This window comes from Temnothorax nylanderi, unplaced genomic scaffold, assembly GCF_030848795.1.
Source record: "Temnothorax nylanderi isolate EJ_2023f unplaced genomic scaffold, tnyl_v1.0 TNYL_tig0101_pilon, whole genome shotgun sequence".
Taxonomy (NCBI): Eukaryota; Metazoa; Arthropoda; class Insecta; order Hymenoptera; family Formicidae; genus Temnothorax; species Temnothorax nylanderi.
The window spans coordinates 232,695-258,643 of record NW_027249163.1 but is presented as its reverse complement, the minus strand read 5'-3'; the positions used below and the strand labels follow the sequence as shown (position 1 = coordinate 258,643).

General features: G+C 40.0%; 2 protein-coding genes and 1 long non-coding RNA gene across 6 annotated transcripts; 2 read left to right on the top strand and 1 right to left on the bottom strand.

The window, feature by feature from the left end:
• Positions 1-64: 64 nt before the first annotated feature.
• LOC139775604 (uncharacterized) lies at positions 65-1,239 on the top strand. The gene is made up of 2 exons (XM_071711719.1): positions 65-321; positions 544-1,239. The coding sequence occupies exons 1-2, from the start codon at positions 267-269 to the stop codon at positions 1,194-1,196; spliced, it is 708 nt and encodes a 235-aa protein (XP_071567820.1). The 5' UTR covers positions 65-266; the 3' UTR covers positions 1,197-1,239.
• Positions 1,240-1,310: 71 nt separating this feature from the next.
• On the bottom strand, positions 1,311-15,557 carry LOC139775601 (facilitated trehalose transporter Tret1). Of its 4 annotated transcripts, none has more exons than XM_071711713.1 (3): positions 15,430-15,557; positions 4,036-4,355; positions 1,311-3,595 (listed from the first exon to the last, which is right to left on the bottom strand). In XM_071711713.1, exons 1-3 carry the CDS (start codon positions 15,513-15,515, stop codon positions 2,307-2,309), a joined length of 1,695 nt encoding a protein of 564 aa, XP_071567814.1. In that variant the 5' UTR covers positions 15,516-15,557; the 3' UTR covers positions 1,311-2,306. The 4 variants fall into 4 exon arrangements, with proteins under 4 accessions (XP_071567814.1, XP_071567816.1, XP_071567817.1 ...); XM_071711715.1 differs by lacking the exon at positions 15,430-15,557 and adding an exon at positions 11,833-12,367; XM_071711716.1 differs by lacking the exon at positions 15,430-15,557 and adding an exon at positions 9,492-9,666.
• On the top strand, positions 14,578-17,930 carry LOC139775607 (uncharacterized). Its single transcript, XR_011718880.1, has 3 exons — positions 14,578-14,733; positions 15,323-15,537; positions 15,980-17,930. It is a non-coding gene; the product is annotated as an uncharacterized lncRNA (long non-coding RNA).
• Positions 17,931-25,949: the final 8,019 nt, after the last annotated feature.

The window sequence follows — 25,949 nt, the reverse complement described above, 5'->3', positions numbered from 1 at the left end:
TAAAATCTTCATCTTATCTTCCTTGATTAAAGTTTTTTTTTTTAATTAATCTGAAAATTCCCAAACCAGATAAAAGTATTCATTATTTATATTTTACATTTCTATAATTTCATTTCATTAGCGATTATAGAGAAATGAGCACGTGCGAAGCGACGACATCGCCATCTGATACTAAAGTTCGGAAACAAAAAATGGAGAATGCGAATGAATGATGTGTGCTGTGTAACTGCAAATATATTACTATCGGCGATAAATCTATCGCTGCAATGACCATGAATACATTATGCGCTGCATTTCGCAAGATCGCGGTGGGCAGAATAAGTATGTAGACAACTGAGATTTATGTAATTAAACGTGAAACAGTTAATCATAACCTAACATTGTCATCTGCTTTATAAAAATGAACAGAAATATATCCATCACTTAGGCAATTATTACAAAAAGAACGTACTGTCCATATAAATTGTTATATTGTATCATAAATGTGTTGGCATATAAGAGATATTTTATAAATGATTTAATTTTTCCTCTTGTATAATTCAGGTACCGCTGCCACTGCAAGATATTCGACGCAGCGATCAAACCGCGATGCGAATATATGTTCCCGTTTAACGTCTGACAATAGCGGCATGCAATGTGGTACGGGGACGATACACAGCATTAAGTTTATCCCTGGAACACTTAACATAGACATTAGGATGCCTGCGAATGGAAGTTTAATAAGAAATATTATTGAAACACCTGCTATTAAGATTCCTCCATTGCAAGAGCCTGCGAAGCGTTTGCCCATTCAGTACGATTCTCCTGTACTAGAAAAATCTGTGGATCTACCTACGAGTGAAAGGATCATTGATAAACAGGCGGAAAACATGTTGAGGATCAGGCATAAGAAAATGAAGAAACACAAACGAAAGAAGCTGCGTAAGAAGATGAAATTTGTATGGGCGAAGATAAATCTCAAGAGGGCCCATAAAAGGGAGAGATTGTTTCAGTCTGAGCTAATTGCCAAGGTCAAGGAAGCTCAAGCGTTTGACCCTAAGGAGTACGTCAACGAGAAACTAAATATCTTGAACAAGGAGCGACTACCAAGAATGTTCAGAGGCGAGATTCTGCCGCCTGAGATGATTAAGCAATTTCTGAACGAGAAAAAAGCAAGAAAGGATGCTAAACGTAACAAACCTCGTTTGACTCTATAACTTATGTATGAGTCGTGGTAATAAAATTTTATTGGAATAGTAATTATGTCCTTTTTATATTCCGAAATTGAAAAGATTAGAACCTGAAAAGAGGGATAATCAAGAGAAACAGAATTAAATGAGCAATAGATGTATTTTCTTATAAAAAAATATGTCACTTATGTAGTCATTCATTCATCAAAACTCTCACATATAACGATCATTATAAGGCATTTGTTTAGTATACAGAGAGATGAAATTTTACCTTCATTCATTATTATGATTTTAGATTGCACACGATAATAACAAATGGCACTTGATCTACTGCGCTTTGTAATAAATACATGCTTGAAAATGTTTTATCTGGTTCTGTAAAATATTAGCTGTCGACACGCAAAATATCTTTATGAATTTATAAAATAGTTCCTATATAGGACGCTCTCTACAATTTCGTATTTGTCTTAGGCTCCCATTAACGCTATCATTACACGTAGCACACATTACAGTACAGTTTAATACTATGATTTATATATATATAATAAATAGCACCACCTTTTTATTCGCGCGTACCTCGTTTAAGTCATTAAGAGATAATTGGCCTTTCGTATTTTACATCCTCGCGAGTACAATCGGGAGGATTATAATTAAAATTTTCCGTATTCTTTGTTACTTTGTTCAAATAATATCTCGTGTGTGATTGAGGATATGAGAACGTTAATGTCTGCTAATTGAACGTAGTTAATCATTTTCATGCTTTGTGAACAAATACATGTATGCTGAAAAATAATTTTACATTTTATGAATAACAATAATATAATATTACAATAACATTTTCTCTTTAATAGTAAAAACTTGTTTTGTTAATTTTAGAATTATAAAGTGTACACATATTTTTGTCTTATCGTTATATCTCATCGTTTGTCTAAAAATATTTCATCTTATTTTCTACGATATATATTTGTCACAAAGCAAACGTCAAAGTTAGAGTACTTGCCCATTTTATTGTAAAAGTAGATAACGTTCTTAGTCGCTAACAATTAAGCAAAATGCTTTCCTCTCTCCTAATTAAAATAGATTCTTTTAAAGTAAGCGACATTGCAAATGTTATATGATTAAAAATGGTCCTCTTTTTCACGGTAATATCTGGCCCTTTTTAATTTCTAGAACCTTTGGCTTGTTACTTATTCTGCCGGTCGTCAGATTGCTGGTTCTACCGGAGAAATAATCCTCGATTTCTTGTAACGTTCTATCTTTAGTTTCCGGAAGGCATATGTAGAAGTATATCGTGCCGAACATGGATATACAGCCGTAGAGGATGAACGTGCCGTGTCGGGTGAGCGCGCTGGCCAGGAAGGGATAAGTTTTAACGACCATGAAGACAAAGGTGTGCGCGCACATGGTAGTCAGGCCGCCGATAATACCTCGTACTTGCACGGGGTAGACCTCGCCTATCATCACCCACGGGATCACCAGAAAGCCGAGAGTGCAAGTGATGGTGTACGAGAATATGCACACGACCGGGATCCACGTGGCGACTAGCGGGAGGTTGTTCGCGACCCAATAATTTTTCAACCACATGTACCCGCCTAGCCCCAACATGGAGAGCCCGCACCCGACGGAGGACACCATCGTGAGCGGTCTCCTGCCGCATCTTCGGCACAGGACACATGCGACGATCGTGGAGGTGAGCCTGACTATTCCCAATATCACCGCCGCTAAGTACTTGTTCATACTCGCTCCTGAGTCCTTGAAGATCTCTACGGCGTAGAAAGTTATGACGTTGGTGCCCGACCATTGGTATATCAAGAAGTACAGAAATAGCAGAGTGAACGGCTTGAGCGCGTTCGGTTTCAGCAGAGCGCACATGATCTCCCAGAATCCGGTAAGTCGCTTGATGTTGTTCTTGTTGGAGAACTCCACCAAGGTTTCCATCTCCCGGTTCACGTTGTAAGTACTGCCGCGGAACTTCCGCAGCGCCTGTTTCGCCTGGTCCGGTTGGTTGCGCGATATCAGGTAGGACGGGGTCTCCGGAAAGAAGAACATTAGCAGCAGGGCGGTGAGCGGCAGGATACCGCTGATGGCGGCGCAGACGTTCCACGCGAGCATGCTTCCCAGGGCGTATTCTATCAGCACCCCGGTGCTGACACCGACGCTCGAGACGGCGGTCAGCATCCCCCGTAGATGCGGCTGCGTCACCTCGCTCGTGTAGACGCGGGCTGGCGCGCCAACCATGCCCGAGCCCAGACCAACGAAGAAACGACCAGCGTATATCATGTGTATGTCGGTCGCGAATGTGATCAGCAGCCATCCGAGGAGCGCCGGCACCTCCGTGATGATGAGCGACCGCTTCCTGCCGAACATGTCCATCATGTAGCCGGAAACCAGGCAGCCGATCGGCGTACCGATGGAGGAGATGCTAGCTGCGAGGGGAAAAAGAATGAGAATTGATATATTTTTTTATTTTCGAAGTTTTAATTTCATAACTTGACAAAATAAAACTCTTTTTAGTATTAAAACCTATATTCCTACATCTCAGAGAGAGAAAAAAAAGTCCAAAATTCTGAACCAGAGTTACAGCCTATCAAAGTTATCATAAATCTCCCAGATCTATGGTGTTTTCGGGATGCTCTGGAAGCTGTGTTCTAGAATTAACTTTCCTTATATTTCACAATATTACATTTCATAAAGAAAATTATGATTCATTTTTGAATATATTCAGTAATTTTGCAATAACTTTCAATTCACTTTTTATCGATTTCATAATACTTTCGGCAAAATATTTCTATCAGGGAATAAATCTAAAAAAAAGAAAAGATATTTTGGAAGAGCTGTAGATTTTAGATCCTCCTCGACGACCTACCGATCCACGATTCCTCCGTCGATCCTTCCTTGATGGGAATGATGCTGTCTGGTTCCTGGAGTTGTGGCAGGGCGATAGCGGAGAAGCCGAACGCCATGCCCGTGTTGATGGTACCGAGCTGGGCGACCAGGGCGGCCACGACTTGTCTGACGGCGCTACCCCTGGGCGTCTGGGCGTCCTCCGGATCGCCGTTCGCGGCGGAGCCGTTCGCCGCCAGATTCGCTCTCTCGTCATTGAGCAGCGCGGACGGCTGGATTTTCGGGAGCAGCGCCGAGTCCACCAGCGAGGTCTTCTCCGGATCTTGCACGCCGTTATTTTTCCTATAAGATAAACGATTGTTAATGACGACGGGGAAAGAGCTCGAACACGCATGCTAATAGCTGCAAGCTGCTATTGTACATTATCTAAACGATTAAAATATTGCACATACGCGCGCGGAAAGTTAACGACGGAGTTACGAGCCAGACTTTTGCATTCACGATATCCATTATCGCGCGCACTCGGTTATTTATAACGAGGCGAGGAACAATCTTAAAGCACAAGGTTACATTTATGCAAATCACGTGGCGATTGAAAGAAAGGTTCGATTATGCAAGCGTTGTTTTTTCTTTTGTTAAAATAACAGCGGAGCTATATCGAGTGACAATAATAAGACGCGATGACGTTCTACTACCGTAATTGTTAGGGACACGGTTGACGGTGCAAATCACATGTGTCTACGCGCGAGCTACTCACGTGTCGAACCGATGGAGATCGGCTCGAGGAGTCGAGGCTCGAGCGGACAGTACGCAAGATTTTTCAGCGTTTGTCATTCGTCGAAATCGTTTCGAAAGTACGCAAGTTCGCGGTGAATTTTTCTTTCTTGATGGTCGAGTATCGCGCGAGCGAGCGATATAAACTGTAAACACTGGCTTGTTACTATTTATCGGTTTGACGGGGAGATAATAATTATTTTCGTTCGAGCCGCAGATAACGCGGCAGATGTCAAACGCTGTCAAGTATAATTTGCGAGAAAACTTTCCACGCTAATCAGCAGATAAAGAGAGATCATTTCATTGGCCGATAATGAGCAGTCGAAATAACGAGCCTCGAACACCTGCGCGTAAAAAGCTCGTCGTGCCGTCGCCGGTTGCAAGTTTGGCTCGGATTTGACGGTACTAAAATTAAATTCGACCTAAATGTTTATTCGCATTCGGGACGTTGTCACACCAGTATCTCCGAAGCATAATGATCGTTTTAATAATTTCGAGTCGGTTTAACTGAGAATTATAAAAACACTCAAACATTGGCACAAACGTTTATATTTTTGTAACGTAAATGTACAAATATTTACGGTATACTGTCCACCTTGAACGTTTAATAAAAAAAAGTAATTAATTATTACTAAATACACTATTAAATTCGCAGTGCCAAATTATACTCAATTTGAGTCATTTTTAACCATTCCTATATGTCGCCAGTGTTCCTACTCGATATGTCATTAATTTAACTAAATCAATGAAGTTAAAATAATACTGTTTGGTTTTAAAATAATAAATTTCGACACACATGGTAGTTAAAAATAACAAAATGTTATTTAACTCAAGGTATTGGTTTAAATTTCATCCTTTAATATTTAACAGTGTAGAATTAATAATAATATTAATTAACATAATGTATATAATACTAGAAAAATTATGCGAATAAAATAGATAGATATAGGTCAGATAAAATAGAAAAAATATTAGTATATAAGATACTCGAGTTGCTGATATACCCGACTAATTCCTAACAAAAAAGAAAAATTTTTATCGCATGCCGAAGGAATACGAAAGATAAAACGTGTACGTGAATATGTACGTCTATACGTGGTATTTAAAGCATTCTGCATGCACGTGGTGCACAATAGCGTTACTGTTGAAAGGACAGAGCCTGGCTGCGCGAGGAGCGCGAGAGAAAAATCCTAGCGAGAGGAAGAGCGAGATGGTCAGGTTTCGCAGTTTGCGTGGCTGCACGCCGGGATGACATAATCGCCGCGTATCACGACCTTTAAATGAAAGGGGGGGACTCGTGTCACAGAGGACCGACCGCGTGTACATGTTGATGATCTTCGACAAGGAAACTTGTTTCTCACAGAGTTTCGCTGATAATTCTCGACTGTACATGAAGAAATGGTAAAAAAAAAAGTAAGGCAATAGAGTCATAATCGTGTACGCGGATCGCCGCGAAGGCCTTATGTAAATTCGCGATAAGTTTTTGCCACTTCCGCTTCGTTTATTGAGCGCGAGCAATGATTCCGTCCACGCCACGCTCGTGGCTCTATCGGGAAAGAGTCGTTTGCGAAAATGCACGCGTTAGCGCGAGAAATTATTTGATAGAAGAGATCAAGCAGTCGGCGAACCGACTGCTCAACGTTCGTCGTGTTGCGTAACCGTGCGTATCGACCTCCGGAGTTTTCCCTCTGGTACTTTTACTCGCACCTGTGTTAACAATTATCATTGACTTCGCAGAAACTGACGAGTGCATTAATTTGTCACTTGCATGCAGGCACGCACGTAACGAATTAGTTAATGAAAATTGTACTTGCGCCTTTATCGCGTTTACGTAATCAATAATTTCCTTCTTATTTCCATACCGAGTTCGAGGCGAACATATTTAATTTATCGGCCCGGTTTCCCGAACACTTTATTATTAACTTGTCAAGTTAACGATGCCGTTTGCGCGCACGCGTGCGCGACGTAACGTCGGTCGCGGGTCGGATTATCATAAATAAAAGCTATTTCTGTTTCAAACGATCGCGATCGCTGAAGTTCGCATATCGGATCCAGCGTGTGTCCTGGATTTTTGAAATTCAAATCCAGCGGTTGGACGAAAGCCGAACTTGTATACGCGTACGAGTACATGACCGCGTAATGTTTTCGCCGCACAGTTGCGGCCTTCGCTAATGAATTCTCTCGTGTGTTCGCGGCGTCCATTCACACCAAGTCTCATTGGAATTCCCTCGAAACAGCAGTCGCAATCATTGTTTTTACATGCAGTTCTATCTAGATATAAACAATGGAAATGGACAAAGAAAAAGGTTTCTTGTAGAATGCATCCGGAAGAGATCTTTGACGGAGCGAATTTTTCAAACTCGGTATTGAGAAATCTATACAGTAAATCAAACCTGAGCCAAGATAAGCCTACAAACGCAGATATGAGATACAATGCAGTTATATTCTTTATATATTTTCTCCAGTCAGAGAAAAACATAATAATGTCTTGTTTACCAAATAAAGTATTTTATACAGTATTTATTTTTTAGGCGAGATATAGTTTTACGTTTTCTTTTAGCAGGAGATATAAGGTTCGTCGCAATTAACGAGCTTCTTTACAAAATCGTCAAGTTTTATGATCTTCCAACGTCTGCCGAGTTACGGAAGAACGCATAGGCGTCAGACAGACATTTCTGTCAACAAAGAACGTTGTTGTCGCCAGACAAAGCGGTCTCGGGACGATTCAGCGTGTTGACGGAGCTGTATCTCCTCTTTGTGCGCACCTTGACTTTGCGCGCGAAGGCCGTGCGGCGACGACACTTCAAGGGCCTCGCCCCGTTCGTTCGCGCAACCGAATTAGAACGCAAGAGGGATTTCGTAAGATTTTCCATCGGATGTTGATGGTCTCGTGCGCGCGGCCACCCCGTCGTCGTGTCGACGGAATTTTCCGCGGGTATCTTGAAACGTTACTTATCCCGCGGACGCGAACAAAGCGACAACCGGAGATAACCTTCACTCTTCACTCGTATATACGCCGGGAAACGACTCATGCTGCGCTTCGATCATTTCGATGACTAACGAATTCCAGAATGAATATTGGCGTTTTCGGTCATCGAGCGACATCTGCTTGATAATATTTTTTATGAATTTTTTTAAAGATGTTTGTAGCATTTCTCGAGATTATTTTGCAGCGCGAGATAATAAAGATATTAGAGACAATAAAAATAATATAAAAGGGCTTAGGGCCGGTTATTCCAAGCTGTTGGTAAAGTAACTAATAGTTAAATCATAAGTCTATCTATCTATCTATCTTTGTCTAATTTGGAGAAAAAACAAAGATAGATATATCTATGATTTAACTATTAGTTTACCAACAGATTGGAACAACCTTTGGAACTTTGAGTCTCTTTATATTTATATTTAAGAGAATAATTATAGAAAGAATTTCAGAAGAGATTCATGCTGTCTCTCAATAGAATGACGTGTGAAGTATTAGTGGGTTAATTAGAAGCAGATATCAGACACGTGGAAAGGGACAAAGAGAAGATGATTATGGAAAACAACGGATGACGTTATTGCTCGTAGAACATTTTAAACATGTGTATGATGCGCGAGAATCGAGCCGCGGCCTGGCGATGTTTTCGGCTTCGGAGTAATCGAGGAAACGAGCAGTTTCACGCGATTTCTCTATCTTGCTGCAGCAGATATCGGCCGTTCATAAATGCGTAGGCTCGAGAGAGAGAGAGAGAGAGAGAGAGAGAGAGATTTAAAACGTTCTTTTAACTCCCGTCAAGTGATACGCGCAAATATTAATTCAGTTCGAAAATCCTGAGAGATAAAGTATTGAGTTATTGACAAGAGATGTCATTTAAACATTTACGGAGATTATTATTGCGTGAGCCTCAAGGCTTCGGGTAAAGACGAAAACAGCGTGATAATATAAGTGGCGTTCGATCAGCTGGTCCAAGGATTTCCAGATGCCTAACTCAGCCTAACGATTCATCGCGCGAGGTGGATGCCAAGCGGACTCGCGAATTCTGGCACGATACAACGGAATCGCTCGTAAAGATTATTTTCGTGTTTACGCCGGTCCGCGTGGAAAATTCAAGTGTAATGCGCAGTGCGCACACGCATATGCAGACACGCGAACTGCATCTCTCAGCGAGCGTTGCATTCGACCGAACGAACGAACGGACGTGTCCCTGGTATTAATAGTCTAATTACAACACGCTGCGCTTGAACGAAGGTAAATACGAGCGAGGAGACAGCGACACTCACGACGGTAAATTGTCTCGGAAAGCAGCAGCAACATTGTGACGCGTTGCGAAATATACGGAGTGTTTGCGTTGCTAAGCGCACCGACGCGACGATCAATCGGCTCCACGAGGCACCGATCGTTCGAAGGAGGCTGAAGGGAGAGAGAGAGAGAGAGATGTGCTAATGCATATATCAAATATTATATGTACGATCACACGAATAACACGCGGCGGGTTTCTGCGAGTGCGAGAAGTTTTCCGATCGTCGCGAGATTCGAGACAGTGCACTTAAAAATCACGCAGGCCATTGTCTTAGCATAGGCTTGATTCGTGTCGCCGAAGTTCAATGTCGCTTCGCGCATCGTAGCGCGGGATTACGTCATCGTCCGGAGATAATTTTAAATCACGGTGAAAACAAAGCGGAGAGAAGATCGTTTGACGTTCGAGAAATTAGCAAGGCGAAAACCTTTGATCTTGACCCCCGGGATCTTCCACCGATTGCTTCTTTATAGGAACTTCATGTCACTTTCGAGACTGCTTCTTAAAATAAATCTCCGCACCGACTACAGCGTGATTTATCCGAGCAATAACGATGCACACCGAGTCACGCATCTGCGTGTAACGGCGACGCGGATCTCGTTGTATTATCGCCTAATGTCGTATCATTACTGCGATTTACGCTCATGAGGCTCGCAGGGGGAGGACGAGTGTTGTTTCGCGAGAGAGAGAGAGAGAGAGAGAGAGAGAGAGAGAGAGAGAGAGAGAGAGAGAGAGAGAGAGAGAGACCCGCATTATCATCGTCAAGCTGGAAAACTGATGACAGCGTTGTCATCGTCACCGTCATTGTTCGCGACTCCGCATTTTTCCGCTTCATTTACTGCGATATTACCTCGATTCCGCCGCCGACTAATAAATCCTTTTCTCGCAAGGCCGCGATCGATCATCGTGCGCAAAAAACTCGACGCGAGAACTTTTACGACCGTCTTCTTCCCGGGTGTAAAAATACCGCATCTCGCTCGTCTCCGATGTTGAGCATCGATTTAATATAATTGCCCGATTCTCGCCTCTCGCGAAAGCGGAGCAAAAACGAGACGAGTTCTTTAAGCGATGTCAATAAAGTTTAGATACGCTATGAATAAATGCGCGTTAATAATCATCGTGACTAATCTTCGGACGATGATACAGTTAAATAAATTGATATTAAATAAATGAACACATCGAGCGTTGTGTTCGTATCTTTTATTTTATAGCAATCTCCAGCTTGCGATAACGCACGTTTCAGCCGTGGATTAATAAAGAGTGGGCGGATTCGTGTCATTAAAAGTCAATTAACATTGGCGTTAATGACGTAGCCCGACTGATGACGGAGATAATATCGTGGATCGTGGTAAATACGTGTAGATCGTCATGACAGCCGGTCATGCATCGCCACGGTGTTAATCGATACAATATTAATAGATTAATTGCATCAGAAACGTCTATATGCACTAGTGTTATCAGCTATCAACAATATTATCTTTCCGGCCTACTGCGCTTCGCGACTGACGAATTTGTCAAGTGCAGTCAAAGAGGCATTTGTCATTCTCGTCCACCGATAAAATCGCGGTGCTAAATATATAATAATTGCTTCGCGGCGCACGTTGTAAAACGCGCCCACGACGACGCGCGACGTGACTAGGACGGCGACGAGATGACACATCCTTTTATATTCGATTATATAGTCCGCGTGCCATGTTCCACTTCGAGGAGCAGAAGGCGAAACGCGATCCTCATATTAAATAAATTAAAAGCTTAAAATTAGACGTATGCATTAAAGAGGCGTCTCCACGTCTGGAGATATCCTCTTAAAGAGTCCAGCTGATTGTGAGATCCAGTCGATGACATTGTAATCTAGGTTTTTTTGATTTTTCTCATTAGCTTATTCTTCTACAACCTCGATCGGGGCGAAGCGAATTTTGTAGGAGCTACAAATCTGCGTTTATCTGCTTTTATCTGCTTTGTTTACGATTGATTATACGACAAGCTTCAAAATATCAAAAATTGCGCAGTCTCCGAAAAATACTTAATTATTCGAAATATATTTGACTAATCACACGTTTTACAATTTTCCGAGAGGAGACAGTAGAGACGCAACGATCTCGGAGCAAAGATTGAGGACTGGTAATTTTCATTGTCACGAGTCACGAGATTCGAACATCGTAAACAAGAGCTTTCGAGATAGAATCACTTGTTGATCGCGCGTATATACATTTGCGACAAACGTCGACTTTGCCCTCGTTTTCTCATCTCTGCTCAGAACCGCGTTTAATCATGAATTTCGTGAATCTACAGCTACAGCGATCACGTTCATTTCGAACGTGCACGCGAGGAACTTGCTGAGTAATGTAAAAATGTGTCATACACTTAACTTTCGCACGTCACTTGAAATTAAAACGAAGAAACCGTACTGAGTACTACCTATAACTTCTAATCTAACGATTGTGACACAACGGGAAACGTAACAAGATGTAATATAATAAGTATAACGATGCATGCGATGTCTATTAAAAAAACGCGTCTCTAATTCTCGTCCTGAATATCCGGAGGCTTCCGTACTCTGGTTTCCCAACTCCGAGAACGCCACGTGCGTCTGGAAACGTATACGATCTGCACGTCAGTGTCGAAATAAACGGCTGCTTTTAGCCGTGCGGTCATATGACTACACGTTGCGTTCAGAATTCTGAGATTTCGAGATGAGCGCGAGATGAGACGCAGAAAAGGGATTCTAACAGACCCGGGGATGCCGTTTGTGTTATGTTTCCACTTACTCTGCCATGGCGCACGTTGTCACTGGGTGATCTCTTTCCCGATGAAGTGTGTACGGTAGGAGTATAATGTATAATGTGGTACAGGTGTATATATCACAGTCCGCTGATCACAGTGTTGTATCACCACGTGGTTACACGGCTCATCGCCCCCCCCCTTCGGGACTCTCCACCCTGCTCGGCCGGTGGTTGTCCGCGAGCCACGGAGCTGCGGTTTTTTTTTTTTTTTCGAGGATGTCGAGGATCCCCGAGAGCTTTAATCTCAGAGACTGGCCAGGAGGCCGATCGTGCGTCCGATCACGTAAAAGCCCACGAGGGTCCTCCTCCGCGTGCGATGCATCTGCCTGGTCCCCGCCGTCTTTCCCGCCGCTCTTGCACCCGTGTTGTTCCCGATAGAGACTTGCCCGCCCTCTGTATCTCTTCTCCACCCCGATTCGCGACTCCCGGTGAATGCCGCGTGCGTCGAGAGCGGAGTCGAGCGGCTCGCGCGAAAGCCCACTGTCTACGTTGCGGCTCGCGCGAAGCGAATGTACTGACGGCAACGAGTCCCGAAAGCTTTATATGCGAGGCGGTCGCCGCTTGTGGACTTGTGGAAGAGAAAGAGAGAGAGAGAGAGAGAGAGAGAGAGAGACCAACCGGGGGGGGGGCTTGCGAGAGCGTGACAAGGCGCATGCGGACGGAGATAGGAGAAACAAACAAATTTCGTTTAACGAAAAAAGATTGAGGTCGTGACACATTTAATAGAAAAAAAAGGGAAAATGATCTGCTTGGGCCAGCCGATTAGTTAAGAGCGAAGGCAGAATCGATGCAATTTGTTGAATTTTTCTTCGTAATTTATCGCCGCGAGGAGAAATTTTTTTCTCTCATTATTGTTGACGATCGATAAGGATGTCTTGATGGAAGGGACAGTAATATACGGATTATATGTAAAAAAATTAAACGTGATTACACTGTTAAATTCGTTAAATTATACTCAATTTCAGTCATTTTTAACCATTCCTGTAGGTCATCCCTGCTCCTACTCAATATGTCGTTAATTTAACAATGGAGTTAAAATAATAAATTTCGACACACATGATAGTTAAAAATAACAAAATGTTATTTAACTCAGGATATTGGTTTAAATTTTATCCTTTAATATTTAACAGTGTAGGTAAGTAAAATAAAATAAATGTGTATAGAGGAAAATTTGTAAAATGCAGGAAATTGAAATATCGTAAAAGCTCGCTGTGGACATTTCTCGCTAACAATGGCAATCGTGCGACTGAAAAAGCGCTCCTGATACGGTTAACACGTGATTATGTGGCGATAATGGCCTTACCTGCCGATAACGTAAAATAGTTTCCGATGAATTGTTTGCTGTGGCAACTGTCGAACTTTTTTCGTCACCGCACCTATTCATGATCGTCAATTTTGTCACGTTTCAAAAGAGCTTAGTTATTTACGTGGACGTAATCTATTATAGACATCGATAAGAGCCTCGGCCACGGGACGCACGGTCACATCTCTTTATCTGAGAAAAATAGTGCCGTATCTTGCTTGCCGCATTGCCCGACATGAAATTGTCACGATTGTTGTTCGTGAAACGTTTTCTTTGCATTTACGTAAATCGTGATAAATCCAGTCTCGTGGATTTAGAAAGCGTTTAACGCGGCGAGGTAATCGTCGCTGGTAAGGGAGCACACAAGGGCGAAAAAGAAAATACGTGCTGACGTGATTCTCGCGCGATACCTCCGGCACTTAAAAAATTCTTTGAGATAAATAAACAAAGAGATAAAGGAAAGAGAGAAAAAAAGAGAAGAGAAAAGATACGCGACTAAATGACGGCTAAATAAAAAATCCATGAGATGCGTTAGTTTACGTGTCGCATTTACGTGTCCATCGCGGATTTCTTCGGAAATCCATCACGCACCATCGTGCCGGTGGGCGATCTTACGAAAGATCTATTCGATCACAGTGAATGAAAAAACTGCATTAGAAGAAGTGGAGATCGCGTACAGAAATAGTTTCAGCGAGTAAAAGTCGTTTCAATAAAAAAAATTGAGTCGCACATAGAATTTTATTTTATGACGATCTCTGCAGTGTAAAAATGTGCGAACTCGAGCGCGGAGTAACGATTTAACGTAAGCATTTATAAGTGTGCGATAAGGTCGAATGGGAGATAATTATAACGACGGACGATCTCTCGTCGGAATCGCGCGAAGATGATTTAATGTTTACTCGATACTCAGTTTTGACGTGTCGCTCTCGATATTCCGCACGATAAGAGAAGGCCGCGCTATCATCTTGAAATTTAATTAACCAATAAAGAAAATGGAATAAGAAGTAAAAAATCAAGATGGCCGTACGATGCGTGATAACTGACGAGAATTTTAAATAAATATAAAAAATTCTATTTAGATAAACATAATCTGTCCTGTATAATTAAATCGAACCTTTATTCTTTTACGCATTTTCAGGGATTTTTTCTATATATGTGCATATAATATATTGTACTTACAATTAATATAATGAAATATAATTGTATTTGTAATTGTATTTAATGTTATTCAAATTAAGCCATCGAGGAACCCACCGAGCGTGAAAATTATTTGAGAAGAACACTTTTATTTTCTCTGGAGAGAACCACGTTCTCTTCGGTACTATCAGCCAATATCGTTGCAGCCGACGGTCATTATCGCAAATTCGAGCATAACGAGTCGCGCGCCTACGGTAAATGAAATCTGGCAGATAACCTCGGCCTGCAAACGCACTCGGTCGCGCGGATTTATTCAAACAGTGTAATCGTCGTGAATGTATTTATGTGACGGTCGATTAGGCCGTGCAAGCAGTGTAAGATCCTCTTGACGGAACTGCAGACGTACAGAAAAGCGCCATTGTTTATATTATACGCAGCCTTTACTCGTACGTTTAATACGTTTAAAAATTAGCATCGAGTAATTTTTTCTTATCCTACCACAAAGAACCGAGCGATCTAAACGTCTTGTAATCTGTCTTTTAAATTCTCCGCTTTACAAAGCGGATTTTGCTCATTATTGTTCTGAGTATTTAATATTTTGTGATAGTGCTATTATTATATTACACGTACGTTTACGATCATATCCTTTAAGAGCAAATTCGCGGTACAGATAGCGTAACTAGTAGTCTTATAAACGACTGTAAAGTTTCATGAAATAAGAGTCTATCATAAGATAAGAAACGACTGGTTCAAAGAAATACGAAGAAAGGCTGTTAAATTCGGAATTGTTAGAAAATAATCCATATATCACGAATTTCGTAGAAAATATATTCGGAATATATCGTTAGTCAGAAGCCAGAATGTACGAAGACAAGTCACGAGTCACGAGCTGCAAAAGTGGGATTATACAGGCAGATTGTACGGCACATTTAACAGCACTTATCGACAGGCGTAGCGCTCTTATCTTATCCGAATCAAAGGCACATTGGAAATTACGAGTGTCGATGCATACGCGCGTGTCGTTTCCGTTTTCAGATAGATGACGATATTCGGACAACACGACGAGACGACAACGATAACGACGAGCGACGCTGATAACGGCGGCGCCGAAAAAACGCGGCGTTTGAGCCTGATCTACTCACTTGAGTGGCAGCGGCGACGATACGTCTGCCGCGCTGTTGCTGCCGCTGCTGATGATGAACGTCTCGTAATTCCTGTTCCTGGACATGCCGGCGAAGAGAACTGAACACGTATGTGGCCAGTTGTGGCCGATGAAATTGTTCTCAGTAGTTTATCGTGGTCACGAGTTTACCGCTATCAATCCGGGCAGTCATGTGCTCCTCCGCGTACGTCTTGTTTTCTTTAATTCCGCTTATTTTCACGCCGACCGCGACGCGACGTTCACGTTCGTTGCACTCCGTCTGGGATCTGAGCATGATGAAAAGCAGACCGCGTGTCGCGCGTTTTGCGGACAGATCGGTATCGGTGTCTCTGACGATTTTCCATTCGTTCGTGACCTATGAGAAATTGGGAAACTCCTGATTCCTAGCGTCAGCGATGATGACAACCGTTTTACTTATCGTTACTGAGATTTTTGTCACAAAACTTGCAATTTTTTAATTAAATTTAACTAACTTAGCCTAAGATCAAGTCAAACTATATACCTTATTAAAATAAATCCGCTTCTTTCAGTTGTGAGAAAAATCCGTAAGAAATATCCGCGATGTCACGGGAAAAAATCGGAGAACATCTAAACACGTTTCCGAAAATCTTCTTCGCAAAGGACGCACTTATACAGAGCACTTATTTATTTACTTGTATGTACAGTTGACAACGCACGCATGATTGAAGCAGATAAACGCGTTACAGTGTGTGTGTGTGAGAGAGAGAGAAAGAGTAAATAGAAAATAGGAAGATACAAATGATTTATTGATGTTTATTTGCTTGCAAGCGCTCGCCGGCAGTCATTGTAACATGCGCCCGCCCTCTTATCGGCGGCACAAGTGATTACAGACTGCATGTGACCGTCGGCGATAGATTGAGACATATTACGCAAGTCACAAATCACATGCGGTTCACTTGGCGAATACGCGGTGAACTAAAGTTTCGTAACGACGAAACGCGCCAGTCGCTTCAATCTGATTTTCGAAAACGTCTCGTCTACGCAAAAGAACAAATTCAAATTCTATTTTCGCTCTCTGACTTACGTTTTTATCTCCCATAATTCTAGCACACTCATAAATTTAAGTACACAAAATTCCTCTGATATGTCGTTTGCAGGTCACAATTTGCTCGCAGATAATTTAAAATAACCTTGTATAAAGAAGAAAAATTGTCAGAAAACTAATTAGATAAACTGAAAAAAATGTTAATGAGTGACTTGTTAATGAGTGGAAAAAACTTACAGGGTTAAAACAATTTTCAAAGATATATGTACTATGCTTCGTCACGTTTTGTTATGTAAAGAATTGTATGTTAAAAAAAAAATTGCAAAGAAGAAAAATCATTGTACGAATATGAACGACATTTTAGATCGCAAACTGTGATATTTCTCGTCTACTTTATCCGCTAATGAATCGAGGTGAATGATTCTCACAATCAGTCAACGATGAATCACCCGTTAATTAGCTGTAACGCTTTCGCAAGATCGTCTACGAGAGAATACGCGACTAGTCGATTCTGTGAATTTTGCTGCAAATATTCCATCTATTTATCTCGTTTTCCTATTAATGGCTTATGTAACGTTTAAGTGTAATATCTCCGTGTCGATGTAAAATAATCGGTATTCAGAAATGGGATGTATCAAGTTCGCGGATGTGGAAATACACTTCCACATCCGCGAGAAGGCAATTCCAGAACGTATGACCTTCCCGAGCGATTCGACGTCTTCGAGAAGAATCGGCTTCAAGGAATTAAGGGAGCCAAGAGGAAGAGCACAGTAGACGATGCCAGAACAAATCTTTCCGAGCGACTTGACAGCTTCGAGAAGAATCGATTCCAGGGAGCCAAGAAGAGGCGGTAGTCAGTTTAGAGCGACGCCGCGCCGCGCCGATTGGTATCGCGAGTCGACGAGTAATTAATCAATTGAGACGCTTAAATTGTTACGATTGTCGCGTGCTATGAGCTGGTGCCCGCGATACACGTATCTCGATACCAATCGCATTTCGCCATTCGCCTTTCCCGACCCTTAAGCTCTCGGAAATTACGTTGTTGTTACAATAAAATATAACAGTAAAAATAACTTTGTATATATTGTTGCATCCGCGCTGAGCTCGAGCGAGACGCCCGGGTCCTTAGCAACGAGCCGGATTGATCAAACCATGGTGGAAGAATACGTATTTTTCCACCATGGATCAAACAACAACCGTCAGATTTGTTCTCGAGCTGCTGGACCGTTCGGACGTGTGTCCACGCTCTTCTGTAACGTGACTGTAATAAACGTTGAGATTGTTTTGCCCTTTAACGGAGCGTTCCCTTTATTTCCGCGAGCTCCGGGAGTGTGTGAGCGAGTGCAAGTGTGACGCGGCGAGCGCAACAATATCATAGATCTATAATAGGTAGTACTTATCATACATTGTTAAATATTAAAGGATGATATTTAAACCAATGTACCTTGAGTTAAATAACATTTTGTTATTTTTAACTATCATGTGTGTCGAAATTTATTATTTTAACACAAAGTAGTATTATTTTAACTTCATTATTTTAGTTAAATAGGAGTAGGGGCGATCTATAAAAATTGTTAAAAATGACTCAACGTTGTCCTTCCTACAGAATAAAAAAGAATAAAGACACGTGATTCTCCGCTCCATGCCTGCTTTCACGAAGCACGTTTGCGACGCGTGAGCTGCAGATGCGAGGTAAGTAGCGGATCTTGCTGGATGCGCGATCAGAAAAGTAAAAGTCTCGCCGGTGGAATCCGAGCGATCGCTAGCACGTTAATTACATATGAATGAGAACGCTCGTCGGACAGGTTTTCCGCCGAGTGGAAAAGCACCGATAATAGATTCGCGTAATTGATCGCGCGCATTCGAGCGCGTGCATTCACAATCCGCTCGTTGTAAAACGATATTCATAGAACGGAGCCGTGACCGTTTGGCACGTAAAAAAAAAACATCGTCCGCTGGCGTACTGGATCCGATCCGATCGCCGGCGTGCTCGATCGAGCAAAGTGCACTCGCGACCGGCATTCGTGGACTTTGCGTTCTCCAATTAGGATAAACTTGACAAAGAAAATCTCTATCCGGTTTCCGTGCGCAATCCGCTTTTTGTTACACACTGTTCGTTGCGGTTCGCGTGCATTATAAGTCATCCTTTCACATAAGCCTACTTATGAATAACCGTATCAATTAATAAATACTGTCACAATTTATCTTATACATTACTCGTCGATTTTCCCATTCAAGAGATTCAAAATTCAATTTTGCATCAAGTATCGAATTTAAACTGGAAATAAACGTAAAGCTACATCAAATACTTTTGTTGTATTGTTGTTGAAGATGTCGATTCGTAACATCTCTGACGTAATACCAACGATACACGATTAAACAAAGGTGTGAAACAAACCGCAAGGGTGGGACGAGCGCGTGCGTGAACACACCGTATTTTTTTATGCCGTATTTATTTTTAGATAAAAACTTTTATCTCTCGATGGTTGTTGAGAGGAATCGAGGCGGTCAACGGCTCTTTGCTGTTTATCCGCTTTGCAGGAACAGCCGCGGACGGGATCACGTATTGCATGCGTGGCAATATGCACGCACGAAGAGCAGACGTCTATCGATCGTAAGAAGCAGTGAGTCGATCGCGATCTGATCTCGCGCGCTCGTCGTCATTTCCAGCCGAACGGGAATGATCGACGCCGCGCCGCGCTGACTCGTAACTTCGCTTCGAACCCGGGAGCGGCTCGAATAATGAATCATGCATGAACGTGACGGCAAAATAATAGGAGTGCGGCCGATCGGTCGCGAGAAAGAAGCGCAGCAAGCCACGAACAAACAACACGCGCTTATTTAAACGTGACAATTCGCTTTAACGTAAATTGATTTAAATACCGCTCGCTCGATTGAACGCGATTGCAGCGAGGCGGCAAACCGATGCGTTATTTGTTATTTTTCCGCACTTTTCACTCTTCTTCTCCTCGAATTAACATATACGAAATTAATACTATGTGCTTTCAGCAAAGGCGCAAATGTAACGAGTGGTACACTGTTAAATATTAAAGGATAAAATTTAAACCAATATTTTGAGTTAAACAATATTTTGTTATTTTTAACTACCATGTGTGTCCATGTGTGTCCATGTGTGTAAAACTTATTATTTTAACACAAAACAGTATTACTTTTACTTTATTAATTGGTTTAGTTAAAGGGGTAGACAACCTTGACAAGCAAAAAAAATTTATTTTTTTCAAGTTAAATATTTAAGAAATGAAAAATCTGAGTATTTTGAAACTTTGGCACATTATTTTATATTGTTTTATGATTATAAAAAAAAAATCGTTAAAAAGTATTAATAACAACAGGAGTTATTGGTAATGAAGGAAAGCAGTTCTTTCCGTTCAAGAATGGTTAAAAATGACTCAAATTGATACTATAATTTAATGCTACGAATTTAACAATGTATTAATCATCCTTTTTACACTTCTGAATTCGTATTATTCGTATCATTTGGATTATTGTTTACGAAATAACTCAAATTGGATATGTGCAGATGGCCGGCACGTCCGGCACGATAACTCGAAATAACAAAGTATTTATTCACGATTGGGGTATCACGGGGTATCGCTGTTTCTCGATCTCTTTCTTTTTCTATAAATACCGAACTGAACTGAACCTCCACGAGATTCGATAAGAATCAATTAATCCCCTTGTGATAGTTCGACGTCGTATCGCGTGTCCTGTGACATTCACGATGTGAAATAAGAATAACAAATCTGTTTCAGAAAAATTCTACCAGAATGACGTAAATCTTGTTGGTTTCTAGGCAAATATTTGCCGGGCGCAAACGACAAACGTCAACTCTGGAGCTTTTTTGCGAGTTCTGCCGCTTTAAATAGAATTCGCACGAAACACTAATATAACCGTCTAAACTATTTCTCCAAACATCGAGAAGACGAGCGATAAACGAGTGATATATCGCGCGATCGCGCGATTATTAAGAGCAATTCCCACCGGCTGTCAATAGGATTGTTACGTAATTTGACAGAAGCTGCATATTTCTTCAAAATTTGATTATTTGCACGCTTTGCTATACTGAGACATCTAGAAATGAGGGAATATGTCTGTAAATAGTAAATACAGTATATTCTACCGATAAATGTACAGCTCTTTTGTTAGAGCAATGTCTGTTTAACCTACTTGCATGTTATTACGATACATATACAATCAGTTCTTCGGAATTTATGTTGAAATTTCAGGTCAGATTCGATAAGACGACTCAGTGAAAGAACGGCCAGGTACGAGCAGATTTATCAGTTGTTTTAGAGATTATCTTTACTACGCGATAATACGAGATAACGCGTATTTATGCTACGTGTAATTTAAATTTGATTTTAATTATTCGTCTATTTTTTCCTGTCTGCTCGACAAATCGCGATTTTACGATAATATTTATAGGCCATTCTTCATTTCACGCCTCGCGCAGAAAAGAAATTAGACTTCGACGTTTATTTTTTGTCAGCCACGATGACGTAGAGTTCCCGTAATTATTTACACGCGAAAATTATATCTGAGACTCTAAGAGATCTTTATCGCGAGATCAACAAAAAAGGAAAACAAGGTCGAGTCTTTTGTCACGTTCCCGTCTTGGTATCCGCTGACGCGGAGGCTGATTTTGGCAAATATTTTTCGCTTTCGCGGCACCGACACCTGCTGGCTGATGCTGACGGCAACAACAGCAGTCGAGTGGAAATTCACTGATGCGCGCGTGCAATTTGCTATACGTCAATATCGACCGGTTATTTGCGGACACGAAGTAATTGAACGCGGATCTACATCGACGCCCGCAGTGCCCGCACCGCCGTCGCGGGCTTGCCGTAGAGATTTGTACTGATGCTCGTACCGAATTAAATTGACACGCAGTCGTGAAACTTTGTCCGTTCTCGATACGATGTCCCCGAAGAGGACACTGTTCATCACAGATTTTTCAATCGATTCGGAATCGAACTTCTTGCTGTAAATACTAGGCGAGATACCCTCATTCTCCCTCCTCCCCTCCACCCCAATCCCCCCCAGCGACCAAGGGATAATTTCGGGGGAGAGATTATATACCTACAACGAAGTCATTCCTTTCGTTAGTTTTAATCACTATAGTTTTAATCAGACTTACTAGAATAACATTCAAGGTTTTCGAAGTTTAATCTAATTTCTTGTGTACAGATAATTGGACAGATAAAAATAGAAAAGATCGATCTATTATTTTCAATATGATGATGGGCATACGGCGATACGCGTCATTTTGTTCGTAAAGTAGTACAATAGTTCTTTTAGCGGTGTATCGCTAACAAGAGTGGACTCTAAAATTGGGCAACGAAGAAATTGTTCTTCTTATCTCAGTTTATATATAATAAATTCGGTGAAATTATTTATCAATTGCGAACGGATAGTTGCATTTGTCAATAAGGTTATCGAGAGATCAGCACAAATTGCCACATCGTTGCAATTGACGAAAAAAGATTGGAAGTCGGAAGTCGAGAATAAAAAGGTAGTGAAAAAGGTATTGAAGTTTTGCATTAAGTTGTAAACGAATTGATTTGTTGACAAATATATAAGAATGAAAACTATTTCGTAAGAAATATAAATTATGATAATAAATAAAATGCACGAGGGACTACGAAACAGAGAAATTTAATCATCGGACTGAACGGACATCTCTCTAATATGCTTATCGACATGTATTAATCTGTTTATTCCGAGGGTTTATTTAGATTATTGTATAATATAAATTATATATTATTATTTCGGCGTTTTTCCCTTTGCTTGATTGTATATTATTATTCTCTACAAAAAACTATAACTATCGGTAACAAAACGAAAATCTGTGAAAGATTTACGAATTAATATACATATATTATTGACTGCACATTTGATAGATAATGAGTATAATTTATTTCTCTCTTTTGTGCTGACCAAATTAAACGTTTACTTTATATCGCGCTACAGATAATATGAAGATGATTTTTGACGGAAAAACCAAACTACGACATTTCGCGCGAAAAGTTACAACACTCAGATAAAGCTCATAAACATAATAATCACAAAATTACAAATTTTAGTTTACAATTTGATAGCAATTTCCGGGAAATAAGTAGAAAATACTTGTTTATGTAGTGAATAAATCCGGGGTTGAGATTTGATTTTAAAAAAACATTTCGCGCGAAAAGTTACAACACTCAGATAAAGCTCATAAACATAATATAAACAAAATTACAAATTTTAGTTTACAAATTGATAACAATTTTCGAGAAATAAGTAAAAATATGTAGTAAATAAATCCGGGGTTTAGATTTGATTTAAAAAAGACGTAGTGCAAAACATCCGAAAGACAGAAAACAAGAAGATAACATGGAGGAAAGAATTTTAGAAAGTCCTTAATAAAGAAGAGTTGCATTTTTAACATCCTCTATGACTTGATAATAAATAAAATAAATGTCAAAAAACGATGTTCGTAACGACAAAAAATTCGGCGCTGAAATAACGCGATTAATTTGTATTACCTACATTTAATCATTTAAATTCAAATAAAGTGCTCGTATTTGCGCTTTTAATAATACTGGCATTTATCTCCTAGAGCTAGACGCAAATGTTTTCGATCATAAAAATGATCTAATTATCGAAAGCTATGCGCGAGTTTTATATCGCAGTCAGGATTTTAATTGGCTGTTCAGACAGAATACATAAGTATTGTCTTGTTGAGATGTTTAATTAGGGATAATTGATATTTATTAAGCACTAAAAAAACACTAGGGAAGGTCGCTTGCTGTAGGACAATAAATATATTGTATACGGTAATTTTTTAGGATATTTAATAATGTAAACTCAAAGAAAACATCTTCTGCGCGAGTAAATAATTACAGTATTTAGAACGGTTGATTTCGAAGAATTGAAAGAATGGTTTAGAAAAATTATTTAACAAATTTGCCATGATTTATAAATAAAATTGTCATATTTCTTTTATATTAGAGATGCTTGCGCGCGCAATTACCTTCATATTAAACTTCAATTGTTATGAAACACAGAGAAAAGGCAGCAAACGGACTTTTCTTTTTTTTTCTGCCATTAATCAGCGGATTGACGCGCGCGCGACGAAGGGACGCTGTTAATTAATCGTCCCGCGACAATCATGTTAACGCGATGAGTAAACAATTCGATAAAAGCATAGAAATGGACGCGCGTGAACGTGACTCATTGCTAGGAACGGGATGGGGCCTCGTTACGGCAAAGCCGCCCACCGCGAGACAAATACGCCAAATGAAAGAGCGGAAAGCGAGCGCGTGTCTCCGAAATGTATTGTACGATATCTCGATATACCGGGTGTTACCGGAATGTTAACACAAGCCAACGTTTTTACTCGGATAATTAATCACTTGAATTCATTATCGATTCAGCGAAGGCGATTAATTTGCTCACGTTTTACATGCTTCTCCGCTATTTTTCCTCCTGTTTCAAGCGTAGAAAACACCCAAACAGATCCAAACTCTATTTTTTTAAACATATGTAATCACTAATTTTTAAATTATACATTACAAAAATAAAGTCTCGAATTTTATATATCATGAATAATTAACCCTTTGTACTCCATTGTCACCGCTACGATAACATTCATAATATGCACCACTCCACCCAGCATCGCTACGGTGACATGTGTAATTAAAAAATAAAAATAAATAAATTCATAAACATATATAATTTTTTCTTTTCAAAATAAAACTTTTGATTTTCAAAAGTTTTACTGTAAAAATGTAAGTACTGGAGTTACTCGTCGATCGTATAAAAAAATGGTCGGTGTGCAAAAAATTAGAAAAAATATATCACGATTGTTTGATTTCATCATTTACCTACTCCAAAGTCTTTTACATTTTTATACTTTTATATTTCGTGAAAATGAATATTTACGCAATTGGAATTTAATATTGCACCGTTTGTCTTCTCGACTTTATGCGTTCTTTTCACCTGTTGGGAATTATTGTGCGTAATTAAAAGGCTTTGAAGGACAACTCCAAAGATAACGTCAAAATATTATAAAATTAATGAGCGAAATAATCGAGTGATAATCTAACAAATATCAATAGTATACGTTTGTAAATATTGTGATGGATTGTTGATATAACAATAAAAAATATTTACATATATATATATATGTAAATCATTCTTTCCTTATTATTTGGACGTAATTACGCAAAGTGATAAAATTTGATCAAATTATCTGTCAAAGACCATGAGGTCAGGGCTCCCCCTCCTTCTGCATTTCAAGAACTTTATGTACATATATAAGCATCCAAGTTAAAGGAAGAAAGTACAAAAGCGAAACAAGTGCATTCGAAGTAAAGAGGAACAGCATCTAGAACGTATAAGACCGCATAACAGAGAATCTAAAAGACGGAGAGACGTTGACCCATAACGAAAATATAAATGTGAGTAAATAAATATATAGTATAATAATATGTATAATAAGTATAACGGTGTTTTACAAATAAGTAATTTCGAAAAGACCGTCGTTACTCCTGCCAGACAAGAAGAAAATTAAACCGTCGCTAATTTTGTTAATTATTTAATATTAACATATTGAAAAAAAATCGTGAAGTTAAAGTACATAAAAAAAGACCTTTAAATTATTGATATTTTTGGCTAAAAATTTATGACTGTACCCATGAGATGTGACACTTTTTGAAAAAAAATAGTACGGCAGTGTATGTTCCAAAAAAGGTATTTATTTTGCAATACAAAGTGGATAATTTTCGAAAAAAGTGAACAAGCAATTCTCTCCGGGTCTAACGAACTGTCAGAAAGATAAGTAAGAAATGTCAATTTTCGGCACCATAAGGTCCGTTTCAAAGCTTGGAGTTAGTGTAATTCTGTTTTGAAAAATTTTTGGGGTCATGTTGACCCCCAGTGACCACGAAGGGTTATGAATTATACTGGTTTTTCAAGTCGATTTCTTCTTATTGTTACGTGCGAGCAAAATTTAACTCAGTCTTAAAATAGCCAGGAATGTTAAAAAATTAATTATCCGATTTCTGATGGGGAGACGGTTCTCAGACCGCGGTTCGCAGTTCGCATAGAATTACACCTAGTGATAAGACCTTTTTCCTTCTTTAAGATACAAAGACAAAAAAGTAGTGAGAAGCTCGCGCTGGAGGTTCTTACCACTTGAGTATAAATAAGCGCGAAAAATCATCGTACAGTTAGTTATTTTCCTGTGCTCATAACCTAATCCACCGACAGTTTTTATGCGAGCTAATATATCAAATTCTGACTTATACACTATAACTTCAACAAATCTTTAAAACAGGATCTTAACTACAATTGCAAACAAGAATTTAAATCATATCAATTAAACTAGATTTTAAACAAAAGTTGTAAACATATTCTCCCTGAATAAAGGTAATTTTAATTTTAATTCTCAAAATTAATTTTACTCTAATATCCTTTAATTTCACAACTCT

What these genes read in the sequence shown, in the direction of transcription:
- LOC139775604 (XM_071711719.1), top strand. Translation starts at nt 267, where the DNA reads ATGACCATGAATACATTATGCGCTGCATTTCGCAAGATCGCGGTGGGC. An exon ending in GATCGCGGTGGGCAGAATAA is followed by an intron (nt 322 to 543) that starts GTATGTAGACAA and finishes TGTATAATTCAG; the next exon opens with GTACCGCTGCCACTGCAAGA.
- LOC139775601 (XM_071711713.1), bottom strand. Translation starts at nt 15,515, where the DNA reads ATGTCCAGGAACAGGAATTACGAGACGTTCATCATCAGCAGCGGCAGC. An exon ending in TCGTCGCCGCTGCCACTCAA is followed by an intron (nt 4,356 to 15,429) that starts GTGAGTAGATCA and finishes TTTATCTTATAG; the next exon opens with GAAAAATAACGGCGTGCAAG. An exon ending in GACGGAGGAATCGTGGATCG is followed by an intron (nt 3,596 to 4,035) that starts GTAGGTCGTCGA and finishes TTCCCCTCGCAG; the next exon opens with CTAGCATCTCCTCCATCGGT.